This window comes from Anser cygnoides, chromosome 6, assembly GCF_040182565.1.
Source record: "Anser cygnoides isolate HZ-2024a breed goose chromosome 6, Taihu_goose_T2T_genome, whole genome shotgun sequence".
NCBI classification, from domain to species: Eukaryota; Metazoa; Chordata; class Aves; order Anseriformes; family Anatidae; genus Anser; species Anser cygnoides.
In genome coordinates this window covers 25,678,236-25,689,082 of record NC_089878.1, presented here as the reverse complement: position 1 = coordinate 25,689,082, position 10,847 = coordinate 25,678,236, and the positions used below count along the sequence as shown (strand labels likewise).

Here is a 10,847-nt window from a genome sequence, read left to right as displayed (position 1 = left end):
GATGTAAGTGCGATGGCCAAGATCTCTCCCTCCTCTGACAGGTAAGGAAAAAAAAAAAAAAAATCATTTCTATTGTTTTAATTCTCTGGGCCCACAATCAAAATGAGTTTCTCTCTCAAAGACATTGTGCAGTAGGAAAATCTTGAGCTGAAGGGTTTTGCTTTCATGGTTATAGCACAGACAACACGTCGGGGCTTACAAAAAGCATGCATTAAATTACTTTTGATGTTGCTTTGCATTTCTTTCAAAACCCAGCTTGCCTGGCATGTTGTCCCTTCACTGGGAGTGCTGTCAGTGTCAGAGGCAGCTTCTCCTCCACCGCCCTCCCCACCGCACCTGGCTGTGATGCAGCCACCGCGAGCACTTGTCCCACCACAGCAACTCAGATGGAAACTTGCCTTCATTTCCCTAACACGGCAAATATTCTGAAGAACTCATACAAACTACTGGCAACTGCAGATACCATGGTGATGGCTACTGCACAGCAGGTGAAGGTTTCCAGAAAATCTTCTCAAAATTCATGATGAGTGGTCTGATTTTCAGAGCAAAGCTAAGGGCTAACATAGAAAGCTAAAGAAGAAGAAACCCTGCAGCAACTGTTCAGCTTTTAAAGATCATGCCCTAAATCCTTTTTATTTTCTTCATTTTTTAGTCTAGTTTTGATTTTTTGTGCCGCAGACTCCTGAACCAAACCACACCAGTTTGAACACTGCGTGGCGTGGGCTCGCTGCGCGCGGCCGCTGCCATTGTGTCACCTGCTGCCTGGGCATGCTGCACCCATGAGCTTTTGTGATGAAAGCCTGAAGTCTGAGAGGCTCCACAGGTACTCCTGCCAGTGCCCGGAGACAAACAAACCACCGCAGGGCTGTGAGTCACCAGGAACCACACACTCACCTTCGTGACGACATCTGGAGAGCAGCGACTGGCACACGGCGCACAGCGCAGGCGAGCCAGCTCCCACGAAGGCACAAGCAGGGGAAGATCACGTTGCAGGACCACACACAGGCTGTCACCTTCCACCAGAGCCTTCCCCGTGCTTGGCTTGGGTGCTCTGAGCCCGCAGTCCGCTTGCACGCAATGCTGTGAATCCAGCAGCAGCACTGAGCAGGAACCAGGTAAGAACCGCGGCCGCTGCGATTTGGCTCCAGTGGGAGCCAGCGAGCGCAGGTACAGACAAGATTTATTTTTGCTGTCGGAACACGTTCTTTTGTGGATTAGCAGCTGCCCGGTGAAAACAGACATGAGTTAACCCTTCTTTGCCAGAGGGCTCTGCAAGCCCGCACTGCTGCCATTAGGCAAGATGCAGACGATACCTACCCCAGCACGCGGCACCGAGCTCTCCAGCTGGAGCCTTGCATCTCCGGGAGCTGCATCCCGTGCCTCAAGCACAGAGAACAGCTGCACATGGACCTGCGCATCTTTCTCTCTTACAAAAGGAAAAAATATCTTCAAGACTGCTCTTCTTTAGCAAAAGGAAGCCCTAAGTGGATATTTCCAGACCACTTCCAAGAAGGATCTGTAAAAGTCCCAGTTTCTGATTTTCACATAGAAAAGAGGGTCAAAAATCTTCAAAAGCAGAACCACAACAATCCACCATGGCTTTTGTTCCTTATTTAGGGCAGACTACATCCAAGATCTAATTATCTCTCTACAACTCCCTGAGCAGTTGATGCAGACAGAGAGGGGCCCATGGGGAGCCAGCCGTTCAGCCCCCCTGAAGCCCTTACCTTGGGACGTGACTGAATCTGTCTCGCATCCAGCACCCTTGGACAGACAGAAAAACTGCACAGAGACAACTCCAGACCCCCTCTTCGGTGACATAGGGGTCAGATTGCCCCTTAGCAGAAGGTAAGAGGTTATGCTTCCAAGCATCAGCCCCTTCAGACACTTTGAGGTAAAGGAATGTCCTTGGTGCACGTTGACCTCAGGGACCATCAGCTTCATTCTACCAGTGCTTTATTTTCTCTCTTCTTTCCCAGATTAAGGCAGTCTACTATCTAGATTTAGAGTTCAGGTACAGCCACACAACCATTTGCTTTTCCACTCATTGGATCCAGAACAGCTTCTGAGACAAACGCAGTATTTCACACTGACAAGGACAGTCATGGAAATACACCTCCTACCTGCTGCCGCGTGCCACGTCTCCTACCTGAGGCAGAAGGATTTTCCTCTGTGGGAAGCCAACACCGGTCACTGTGCCACCAAGACATCAGCGGTTTGGAAGACAAATGCTGGCAAGCAACTGAGGAGTTCTTGGACCACTGAGCTGGAGAAGGCTTGTCACTCCATCTTTAGGGAATGTGGGGAAAAAGAAAAGTGTCTGTGAGCAATATGGTTCATATCAAAGCTAAGCAAGAGTTTCTGTAGTTTTCTAAACATGAGACAAAAGGGCAAAGCACCTTTGGCTAGAGACAGGAGAGGAAAGGGCACTGAGACAAATGTTGAGAGGAGCAAGCACTGCTGAACATACCTGGTCAACCACGCATGAAAGGCAGAGGTCTTTGATCAGCCACAAAAAAAAAAAAAAAAGCCGCCACACTCTTTTTTGGAGACTGGAAGAACATTCTTTAAAGGACATCCCTAGAGCCAATATGTAAAACATAATTAAGCTCAAATCTCCAGAGACACCTGGATATGGACCACCAGTAAAACAGCAGCACCACCAACGCCCCAGTACCTCCCAGTAGACTGGGCTTGTTGGTGAGGCATTCAGAGAACTCTGCACAACACAAAGAACCTCAGCAACATTCCTCGACACCCTTCCCATCCTTAGTCAATGGGTAGGAAGAACAGAAACGACTCATGGATGTAAAATGGGAGGTTAAGTTTTGGTGGAACATCATTCCAGTGGGAGGAGAGGCTGTGAGTGGACAGCCACCGTATCAGGAGAAGCCACCCCCATTTTATGAGCAGCAGAATGCCTGAACAACTCAAAGGCATTGGACTGGCATGAAGGGAGGCTGCAAGAGCAGCCACAGGATCACTGTTGAGCTCGGATGCTCAGAAAAGAAGTGATGAAAGGAAAGGGGCTGGTTGTCTGCACAGGGTTGCCAAAGGCTGACACAAAATCAGCACTAGTGACCCAGTTGTTAGCACAAACCTGGAACACTCATGTTACTAACACCCGGCAGAGAGATTCACTTACCAAAAGTGTTGACACCAATGGAAGGCAAAAACGTAGCAGGCAAGAGAGGAAGTGGCACCATCTGGAAAACGTGGTAAAAACCACTTCTGAACCAACAACCATCTGCCCGGGCAGCGTAACCTGCTCAGGACACCAAACCTCGCCTTCCCACCGGGCACCCGGGCCACTTCCAACCCTGGGCGCCAGCTCCTGCACCCCGGACAGACAACGTACTGCGGCCCAGCTCGGAGCAGGGCCACCTCCCGGCCGCAGCAGGCGCACCTGGAAAAAAAAGTGGGGCCTGGGGGGCAGGGGTGCGCACAAAGCCTCGCTGGCTGAGCCGCTGCTTTGCCAAGCTCCCAGTTGTTCTTGCAGAGCTCTCTGGTGTCTTCCCACACGCTCATCTCCAGCCCTGAATCTCTTCACAGATGGTTTCACCTCTCCATCCTCAGCAAACCACTCAAAGGGCACAAGGCCAGCTGCATCCTGCTAACTGCAGGCACTGGGTGGCAATGCTGCCACCCTCCCTAGCTTCCCCTTGTCAGCCGCAGGGTGCGAAGGCCAATTTAGCGTGCTTGTAAGTCAGAGCAAACTCAAGGGTTCATTATCCGCGCTGGAATTCAGAAAGGCTTGAACAAGCCTGGCTAAGCGAAGGGAGGCTGGCTGGCACCTCCAGGAGATCAGGAAATGGGGCGTGAGGTGAGTTAATCCCCTATCTGTGTGGAACAGGAAAGAGATGCCATGTCTGATGCTGATCCCGGAGATACCTCCTAAACAAATGCTTTACACTTTCGAAAGCTGCAGAGATGCATTTTTATTTAACTCCAGTGGAGGAAGTTCTATGCTGGATGTGAAAAGGAAATGTTTTCAAATTTAAAAGTAACACGAAACTGAGCAGCCACTGAGTTGCCTTGTAATCACAATCATTGTATTTGTTAGAAGGAAACAGAAAAAGGCCCAGCTAAGCACTACATATTTAGCGTTTTGAAGCTAAAAATAGCGGTGACCAAATCAGCTGGAAGAAGGAATTTGAACAGAACGGAAACGATCACCAGAAATTATCTGAGAATATTTTAGAGTGTCCTGAAATTGGAAAAGGCAACACCCATTCAAATCCCCATCATGTCTTTGAGGAAAAATAGAAACAGTTAAAGTATTATGGAGGGTGGAGGAACATTAAATCCAACCACAGCTAGGAATTAGAGGCTAGGAATGATCAGTTATCTATAAGAAAGCAAGGAGAAACCAATGGCCAGCAGAACTAGCAAAGAGAACAAACTTCTTAAGTAGTACAAAGAACAAGAAAGAACAAAAGCATTCCCAACACAGGCCCAAACACCCCAGAAACAGAAGAGTTGTTGACAACAACACAGAGAAATCAAATGTGTAGTATTAAAAAACATTTCAGTTCCAAAAAACAGACCAAAAAGCAGGTGAGACACAGTCATCGACCCCCTTAACAGTCAGTTCCTTTAGCTGTCACCTGCCCAAATCCGCTCCTTTAATAAACGCTGAAGGATAAACGCTGAAGGCTTGGGAAAACATCTGGACAACCCCTGCAGCCGCAGGACTCGGCGCGCCGGCAGGAGGAACTCGAGGACGCACGAAGGCGGCAGCACAGTGGAGACATACCCTGAGCTTCTCGGCAGCTCTCCCCCAGCAGGAGCTCCCGGGTAGCAGCCGGTGCATCCGGAGAAGGCTCTCTCCTAGCAGCCCTCCAGACCGGCTTGCCATGTTACTTGGCAGCCATCACAAGATGTGCTCAGGGAAGACTTAACAGTGAGAAGGATTTTAGAAGGGAGAATTCCTCCCCTCTGATAATTCAGTTTAGATGTGCAAAATCCAAGGATATTCTTTTAATTTCATTCTATGAGGATGCTTAAAATAAATCATACTGTGTGTGCAGCCTTGATCAACCATACCTGTGTGTTATCTGTACCACAAGGAGGTAATTTCTCCCTAGTCGCATCCAGGGTGCAGCACTAGGGATCAGCTTCTTGCGTTAATGCATCTGCAGGTCTGTACAGCTTCTTCTCAAGCCTTACAGAAGTCCTGATGTGAGAGATCTCTGAACCACTGGTACCGATTTTCAGCAAGCCTTGAATTTGAGGAGAAATCCCACAAAACTGGAAGAAGACTAATATTTTGCCTATTTATAAAAACATATAATTAGAGAGATTGGATTATTATAGGCCTGTCAGTCTGAAAGTAATCCCTGGGAAAACAATAGTTGATGCTGAATTAAAAGGGATCAATGCCAATCGTGATGTTCATGGAAAACAGACTGTGTCGGGTTGATTCTGGTTTTAACAGCTCATAGTTTCCTTGACGGAGCAATAGCATCGATGTAGCAGCCACGCACAAGCAGCTCTTCCCGGCTGCCTCCTGCAGGCAGAAACACCCTCGGAGGGGAGCAGACGAAAGCCTCCCAACGCTTAGCCTGGAAGATAAAGCAGACAAATGAGCCTGGAAATAAAGCGTATGCTTTTAGCCTCTGGAACAACCAGCGTAAGATTTGGCCTCCGTCACCGGAGAGTTTCAAGGCTGGGATCAGAGCGCACACGCTTCAAGAAAAACCCTAATTCAAAGCAGCGTCAGGCGAGGGCAACCTTCCCATCGTTTGCAGGGGAGGGCAGATTACGGGAACGATCACGGATTGCTCCTGCTGCCCGTGCAGCCGGCACCCCTTCCAAGCAGTTCTGAGGACCAGAAGCATACCGCTAGCTCAGAAACCCGCCTTTAAGCCCAAACCACGGCAGCGTTTGCCCCGGTGCGACGGCACCCGCGGAACCTGCCCACGAGCTTCTGAAGCTCCTGCGGGTCACCAGGCGCGGTTAGCGGCACCCTGCAGGAGCGAGCGGCCTCCTCGTGCAATCCTGCGCGGAAACCTCTCCGGCTACACCCCCGGCCCCTGCGAAGCGGCGCTGGAGACCCACCAGAGGGCGGTCGGGGTTGCGTTTTCCTCTCCGCCGCATCCTTCCCCCGGCTCCCGGCGAGGCTCTCACCGCGCGGAGCCGCCCCCGCTCCGCCTGAGGCTTCTCCGGGAGCGCGGCCAGGACCGGGCTCCTCGCACGCCACGAGATCTCCTGACCACAGACAACGCTCGCTGAGGATGGACGAGCTGGTGAACGACCGCTGGTGCTGGGATTCCCGTGGGGCAGCCTGCGTGGGTCGCATCGGCCGCGTGGGCCCCCAAATGGCACGCGTGATCACACTGGTGTTTGCAGGACTGGGGTCTCCACCAAGTTCGTGCTGGGCTTTCAAAGGCAGGAGCATCTTCTCCTATCTTTTATATTCAAAAATAATAATAAAAATAAAAACCAAAGAGATATTAAAAATAAATACAGCATCAGACTGAAAATTAAATCTCTCCGTCCAAGCTGAAGAGATGTTATAGATGTTACACCGTTATTGGTGTTCAACTCAGCTTTGAGACCACGGCCACCACCACAAGTTTGATTCAGACCTGGGCTGACCATCATTAGTATTATAGGCAGTCCATTCACATCTTTGACAGCTCTCAAAATTTCCTTATCTGCTGTTCCCACTTCCCCCTCTCTCCCAAACAAGGGCAATGCAGCGCTGCTTCCCCCCTCTGCACAAGGCATGTCACAGCTATGGATGCTTTCCTCCTGTTCTCCTCTCCAGCTCTTCCACCAACCCCATCTCTGCTCTACATCTTACCTCTTCACTTTCTCTCTCCTCCTTACCCTCTCTGTGCATCTCTTCTCAAAACCTTTCTTCACTTTTATACAGTTTAACCTCCCTTCCTCTCCCGGCGAGGTGCCATCTTACCTTATCTTTAAACACTGCATCACCACTACCTGCAACCAATCTCCTCCACATCCATCCAAGAATTTCTAATTTGGATAAAATAAATAGAAGATTGATACCTTCTACAGTCAAAAAAAAAAAAAGACTTCTGGGAAGAAAATACATTATCAGCCTACAGAAGCCATTCAATAGCAACCAAAAGCCAGCTATTTTGCCTCTGCACCTGACACTGCAGTATAAGTCATGTTTGCAAAATCCTTTCAGTAACACTGCATCTTACCAATGTGTCAGAAAACAGCTGAGGAAGAATCGAGGAAGAAGTGTGTTTGTGTGTGTGTTGGGGGGGGGAGGCTGCTTTTGCTGGCGGTACGCAAGCATGCTATACTTGATTTTGGCACTGCAGCTGCTACTCCCATTTAGCAGCCCTCATTCCAGTTGTTTCCTTTGTTTGCATTATTTCTATGGCAGCGCTGTAGTAGGATTTTCATTGAACAGATAAAGCTCCATGGGGAGGCACTAGGAGCAAACACAAGACAAGCTCCGGGAATGCACAGAACATGAGAACAAAAACATGAATTAGATCATTGCCCTGCCATTGCAAGAAAAGTTGGGAGCAAGTGGAGAGAAAAATAAGGCGACTGCCTTCCCTGTAATTCTTTATGGGACATTAAAAAGTGTCTCTTGTTTCTTCAACACATATGCACACGAGAATTGCAGTAGCAGGGAGAAGCATACAGGAGGTCTCTTCTAGGAGGCAGCACTCGCAGCCCAGCCCAGCCTCATACTCCAGGAGCTGCTAAATTACATCTGCTTTGGCGAAGATATCAGATATTTAGTATAGCACTTTTAAAGAGGTAAGACCCTTCAGAAAAACATCTTACCTTTCAGTTTCATCTGGTTCCCTTACCCTAGCTGCATTTCACAAGCAACAGTAGCCAGTAAAATGCACTGACAAATCAAGGTCCTGCTAGCAGTGGGGAAGGTCGGGGACAGCACCACCACTGATAATCCCTGCCTGTGGCAGAAGTGACAGCTCTGGCAGTGAGTCAGACTATCCATGTAGGTAAGGTGTTTTATATATGATGAGCATTTGGGTGACATGAAGTTGAAGTGGTCTACCTGGTTGCTGTTATTTTCAGGGCCTTCCACCAGTTTTTGATGTTTACTGGATAAGAGAAGGAAGCAAGCCAAGGCAGAGGGGCTTGAGTTACAGAAGCAAAATCTGTATGGGAAAATGCACACTTTGTGAGTGTGCATTGTCATGTGGACTCTATTAACCAAATGGAAACAAGACATTAACTAGATGATTTCCTCTTAAAAAGTCAGAAAATTAAAAGAGGGGGAGGAACCCTCAGTGTTTGCTAAGATCCACAAGTAAATGCATGCAAGACTGCATGCAATGCTAATCTGAAAGCAGCAAAAGTGAAGGGAATAAAGCTATTTCAAATTACCGTTAACTAAGCTTTCACCCAAGTTCTGCCAAACAACACAAACCCTTTTGAAATGCATCTTCTCTTACCCAGATGACATACGCGCACTTCAGACAGCTAGTTCTGTTTGGGCAAAAACAAAGCAGGGATCAAAACTGGATTATAACAAGGATCTTATTTTGGATTTAGACGCTATATTCTTCACCTAAAAGGCAAATCAACTAGTTGTGTGCAACTTCTTAAATTTTAAACCAAATTTTGGAGATTGTTTGAGATCGCCAAGAACTGAACTCAATACAGTGAGCAACATTTATCAGCATTGGGAAAATATAGCATTTTTACAAAAACAGCATAACAAAAATATCAAAGAGCAATTTTATTTAGCTTATTGGCACAAAACTTACAAGAACTGTGTTGTTCCCCTCTTAAACTTAGTACAACTAGCAAGGGAAAAAAGGCATACTAATACATTTATAGTAAGCTGTACAGCAAGTGAAATATGGAAAGAGGCACCAGAAAGATCTACCAAAAATCAAAGTGCATGAAAAATACCTACTCTGAGCGCCTCATGGTATTGTATTAAGGCACCACTCCTTTAGAAGGCTTACTGAATACGTCAAGTGTGCAACTTCTTGGTTTGGAATATAAAAGTCCTTCCACCTGTATCAGAATTGGATACTGCAATCCTCTGAACAGAAAGAACACTTCTCCTTGTAAGTATTAAATGGAAACCTCCTTCTGTCCATATCATCTCTCAGAAGTGTCATTGTCAAATGCTTTGAAAAAGCTAACATACGCTATCAAAGCAACCGGTACATTACTTCCATTTTGAGTTGTAGTGTACACCAGGTCTATGAATTCTTTACAATGATTTTATAGAAAAAATGCCACAGAGACAAAAGTGACATGGGACACGTCAAGTAACGATATTACTGATAAATTACCAAAACAACTTCTAAATACTTCCTGGAGTATCTCAAAAAAAAGAAAAAGGATCTGAATAGTGTTATAATCTGGAAAAATTAAATACACTCTCCAAGAGAATGTTACGAAGCTTGCTGTAGGATTAACAATCAAGTCTGATGAATTCCACGAAACTTCAGGAACTTTAAGTATGTAGAAGCAGCCCCATATTAGGCAGTGGTGAATGTTTTTCATAACTGGCAACATTTAATGCAAGTACCTGTAACTGCAAATTATGTTATACTGGTGATATGTTATAAACGTTACACAGAGAAACATCCTTAAAAGAGCCAGACAGATACCTTGGTTCATTGCGGATTCTGTATATCATTGCTCTTGATTACTATAAAAATCACACCAGGCTTTATATTTCAGCATCTCCACTAAGGACTACTCGTTTACGAGCCAAACCACTTCAGTTACAAGAAGAGGTACCACAAACCAGATTCACATCTAATGTAAACAGGTTCCAAACAAGCAAACAGAAGTTGCAGAAGTTGCATCTGCTTCTTAACCAGCTCTGGCTTTGGTTTTGCTGCTCAGCTGGATCACCAGTTTCCTTAACTTGCAGGAAGAAGTTTGATAAGAAATCAATGCCCATATCAAAACTTAAGTGGGAACCAGTAAATGCAGAATATTGTATCAAACCATTGTACAACACCTCTACTGTAGAGAGTTTCAAACATCTCAGGAGCTTGAGACTGCTTAACCCGACCTTTGGAAAAGCACATTTCTTTATGGACACGCAAAGGCATTTAAATATGAACCCTAAGCATTACGATTTCATTTTTTGTCCCTCCTGTGGTGTAAACCTCAAGAACACAACTGTGTGTCCTATTATAAAACCAAAGCACCCTTGAGCATTACAAATTCTAAACAGCAAGAGCTGAAAAAAAAGGGCATCTGGAAGTGATCTATACATTACGGAGCATGGTGTTTCACAAGTCTCAGAGAGAACAGCTCGGTTCATACTTTCTGGGATAACTTTCCCTACACCTTTGCCCAAGTACAGAGTTGTAGTTTTCAGTAACTCTTACCCCTGAATTATTTGCTACCACATATAAAACATGCCACAGTAGTGGCAGTCAGAGCTAAACATTTAATAACATAACCTTTTTGTCCTTTATTAGCAATTACAATCAGCAGAAAGAAAAACTATTCACTCAACTCATTTATTTCATGATTTATATGTAGGTCATGTAACAACTTAACATTGGTGTTAAACATTTGTGCTTCCATTCTCTGGCACTTGGAGGAGGAATTCATTTCCAGATAATCACATCTTGCTGAAGCATTCCTTTGCATTTGTCCAAACTTGAATTCCCTTAAAAAAAATAAGAATAAAAAATTAAAAAGGCAAAAAATAGATGGAAATATAATTTGCTTGCGAACCTCATCAACAGACTTTTTTCCATGGACGACTCTACAGAAAACCCCACAAAACTCCACACAACAACAAGGCAGAGACCACCCTGGAATTGGACCACACTGCCTATTATATATATATCAACATTAACATGTCACAGAGTTAGAGTAGGATGGAATATGTGGGAGGT

At 46.1% G+C, this 10,847-nt stretch overlaps 1 protein-coding gene across 1 annotated transcript in view; it reads right to left on the bottom strand.

Moving 5' to 3' along the window:
* Positions 1 to 8,689: 8,689 nt before the first annotated feature.
* SNX4 (sorting nexin 4) overlaps positions 8,690 to 10,847 on the bottom strand; it is a 34,227-nt gene continuing 32,069 nt past the window's right edge. Inside the window, 1 exon segment of the mRNA XM_048072327.2 lies at positions 8,690 to 10,615. Within this exon segment, the coding sequence (XP_047928284.1) occupies positions 10,568 to 10,615 (48 nt within the window). The 3' untranslated portion in view covers positions 8,690 to 10,567.